At 37.2% G+C, this 3199-nt stretch overlaps 1 protein-coding gene across 1 annotated transcript; it reads right to left on the bottom strand.

The window, feature by feature from the left end:
* Positions 1 to 909: 909 nt before the first annotated feature.
* On the bottom strand, positions 910 to 1603 carry LOC110891752. Its single transcript, XM_022139340.2, has one exon. It carries the CDS (start codon positions 1586 to 1588, stop codon positions 1103 to 1105), a length of 486 nt encoding a protein of 161 aa, XP_021995032.1. The 5' UTR covers positions 1589 to 1603; the 3' UTR covers positions 910 to 1102.
* Positions 1604 to 3199: the final 1596 nt, after the last annotated feature.

Here is a 3199-nt window from a genome sequence, read left to right as displayed (position 1 = left end):
GCTTCAGAGTTTGACTTGAGCGTTCCCCCAAGAAACCAAACCGCCACAAGAGAAGAACTCTCTAACGTAACACACGATGAGACCACCACCTGACCACCCCATTGGTGGGACTTTGAAATTATTTGAAACTTCTAGCAGTAACTAAATCAGAAAACTGTTTATGTAATTATCACCGTATGTCTTTTTTGAATTTAAAGTAAAATATTTTTGAAATTTTGATTAATTCCAACTTCCTACCGACTCTAAAAAGAAAAGTTCAATTTAACATCCACACAAACAAACACAATTAGACAAAAACATAATTACACCAGTAAAAGAACTATGAATCCAGGATGCTCATGTTACATTACAACCCTATATTCGTCATACATTACAATTTACATAGACTTTTCATTTAACTATAGAACTATCTTAGAATAGTAATCAAGTTTCAAAAATATTCCAATTAGGTCACTCAAGTTTCAAACGTATTCCAATCAGGTCACTCAACATTCATTCTTTATTAAAATTAAGTGTTTTTTCATCCATTTCATAGGTAACCGTAGTGATGTGAATTTTTGTTTCTTTTTTTTTTCTTTTATTTGATGCTAACGTCGAGTGATAACGTGGATTGTAACTTGTTTTTTTTTTTAATTTTTAATATAATTAAATGGCTTTTATTTTTAATAAATATAATTTCATATATTAAAATAATTCGACCCCAGCATCTTATGCTCCATTTTTTTCGTGACACGTGGAAAAAAAGACATGGCTCAATCTAAATGTTAAGTTATCTAATTGTGATAAAAACGACACCAGTGACCTAATTAGAACACTTTTAAAATTTGGTTACTATTCTGTGAAATTTTCGCACTATTATCTTAACATAAACTTCTTATATCAAAAACAAAGTTCTTTCAAAAGCCAACATACGAAAACAAAGACATTACATTTCCATAGCAACCCATATCATCGGTAAAAAAGTGACAATATTCCCAATATGGTAAAGGTAAACAAAGTGAACGGCTAAAAAACGACATCGTCACAAAAGTAATCGCCAATTCACATCAGCAACTAATTTACCGCATCTACTAAACCAACCAACTCAACTTTTACCAAAACTTCACTCCGGTATAGCACTCAACATAACCCTAAAGCTCCCTCTCTTCCCACCACCGGTACCGCCACCGCCACCGCGGCAACTCCTCCGGCCCAACCCGACAACATCCGCCACCCTACTAGAACTCTTAACCCGTGACGTCGTAAAACAAATATTTGTTTTACGACGCTGGCCAGCGCTGCATTTTGCCAGTGCGACGCTGGCCTTGACGGCCAATGCGGCCATCTCCTCAGGTTGAAGCGGGTGCTTCAACCTTTTGAGGGGAAGGGCAAAGTAAAGGTGCCCAGGTTGAAGCTCCTCATGGTCTTTGATGGGGGAAACGACGTCGTCGAAGTCCATTTCGTCGGCGTTGCATATGAAGATTAAAGGGTTTTTGTTAAGGACGTGGTGAACTTTGGTGGGGTAGATGAATTCTTGTAATCTGCCGTCGGGTAATATTAGTTTTGCGGTGACGACGGAGGTTGAGTGGCAAGAAGTGCAAATACCCATTGTTGGCTGGCTTGTTGCATGAAAAGTGAGGGTGGGTGGGTGGGCCTATTTATAATGAGGATTTGAAAGATAGATAGCAATTGTTAAATGAACCAATTGCCTTGCCACGTTGGCAAATGATGGATCCTGAATAGATATTTTAGGGAACTAATAATCACCAAGGTAAAATTTTATTCTCAGTGTATACGGGTCGTATAACCCGTATACAATATGTGAGAATAAAATTTATGTCTGGTCGTATATAATGTATACGATATCTTTATACTGGTCGTATAAGGTTATACGGCCCATATAATATAATTCGAATTTTGTATTTTTTTAATTATAAGTGTTAGACTCGACGTATTATTCCTCGATATGCGTGCGACTAGACGTAAGGTTCTTCGATTTGATGTTATATTCCTCGATTCTCGTGTGAGTTATGCGATTAGACGTTAGATTCCTCGATTCACGTGTTAATCATTTGAATGATGTAATATTACGTAAAAACCTCTATATAAACACCACTAATCTTATTTATTTTCATTCAACTTCTATTCGTGTCTTCTATATTTCTCTGTATTCAAATTATATTACGTTATCTATGTCGTTTTGAGGTGACGGTAACTTTTTCGGTAGTGACTCGGCTAGCGAGTCGAATCAGAGGAATTATGAAAACAATCAAAATTACAATCCAGGTTTGATCTAAATGTTCCGTTCGATCTCAATCTTGCATCTGATGCAAGTCAGGATCCTTGGGGTTTGGATGCCTTTTAGGGTAATTATGCTGGTTATTATCTGCCGTCGCCTGTTAGTTTTCAATCCCCTCCTGGTAGTGGTGGACTGATGCCCGGTAGTTTTCAATCTCCTCCCGGTAGTGGTGGACCGTCTGAGGGTCCAAACGGTGACCAGGAACCTAGTGAGTTTGAAACCGATCAGGTATAACATTTATTTATACATTTATTTGCCGTACGTTTAATATTACTGTTTATACGTTTGATGTCAAGCAAACGGCCAGTTAATAAACATGAAGCAAAAGCAAAGTAAACTTAATCTCGGAACACATACCGACTGCAATTTCGTCAATTCCACATATACTACTAAAAAAATTGTTATACGGGAGTATACAGTTTTACGGCCCGTATACAAGACAAAAACAGTGCTCGTATATTGAGTATCGAGCGAATAAAAAAATAATAAACATTGTATATGACCCGTATAACGTTATATGGCCCGTATACAATCATAAGATCTTAGTTGGCCCCAAAACTATGCATAACATCTTATTTAATAGGGTTAATCATTATATCTCGCATATAAGTGTTTCCTTAGAAATTCGATAGCATAGATGAATTGGTGGAGCGGTGTAGAGAATTGTTTGGTTGGTAAGCAATCACGGTTACCTTTCCCAGTGGCAAGCAACTTCAGGGCTACCGAACCATTAGCAATGATTCATGGTGATTTATGCGGGCCGATTACACCATCTACCATAGCCGGAAATAGGTACATGTTTCTTTTGATTGATGACTATTCACGATACATGTGGATTTTTATGTTGTAAAAGAAAGGGGGAGCCTTTGGTTTTTTCAAGAAGTTTAAAGCTATGGTGGAAAAACAATCGTGGTGAAAGAT

This window comes from Helianthus annuus, chromosome 12 (assembly GCF_002127325.2).
Source record: "Helianthus annuus cultivar XRQ/B chromosome 12, HanXRQr2.0-SUNRISE, whole genome shotgun sequence".
NCBI classification, from domain to species: Eukaryota; Viridiplantae; Streptophyta; class Magnoliopsida; order Asterales; family Asteraceae; genus Helianthus; species Helianthus annuus.
The sequence above is the reverse complement of the archived record's forward strand: the minus strand, read 5'-3'. Positions and strand labels throughout refer to the sequence as shown.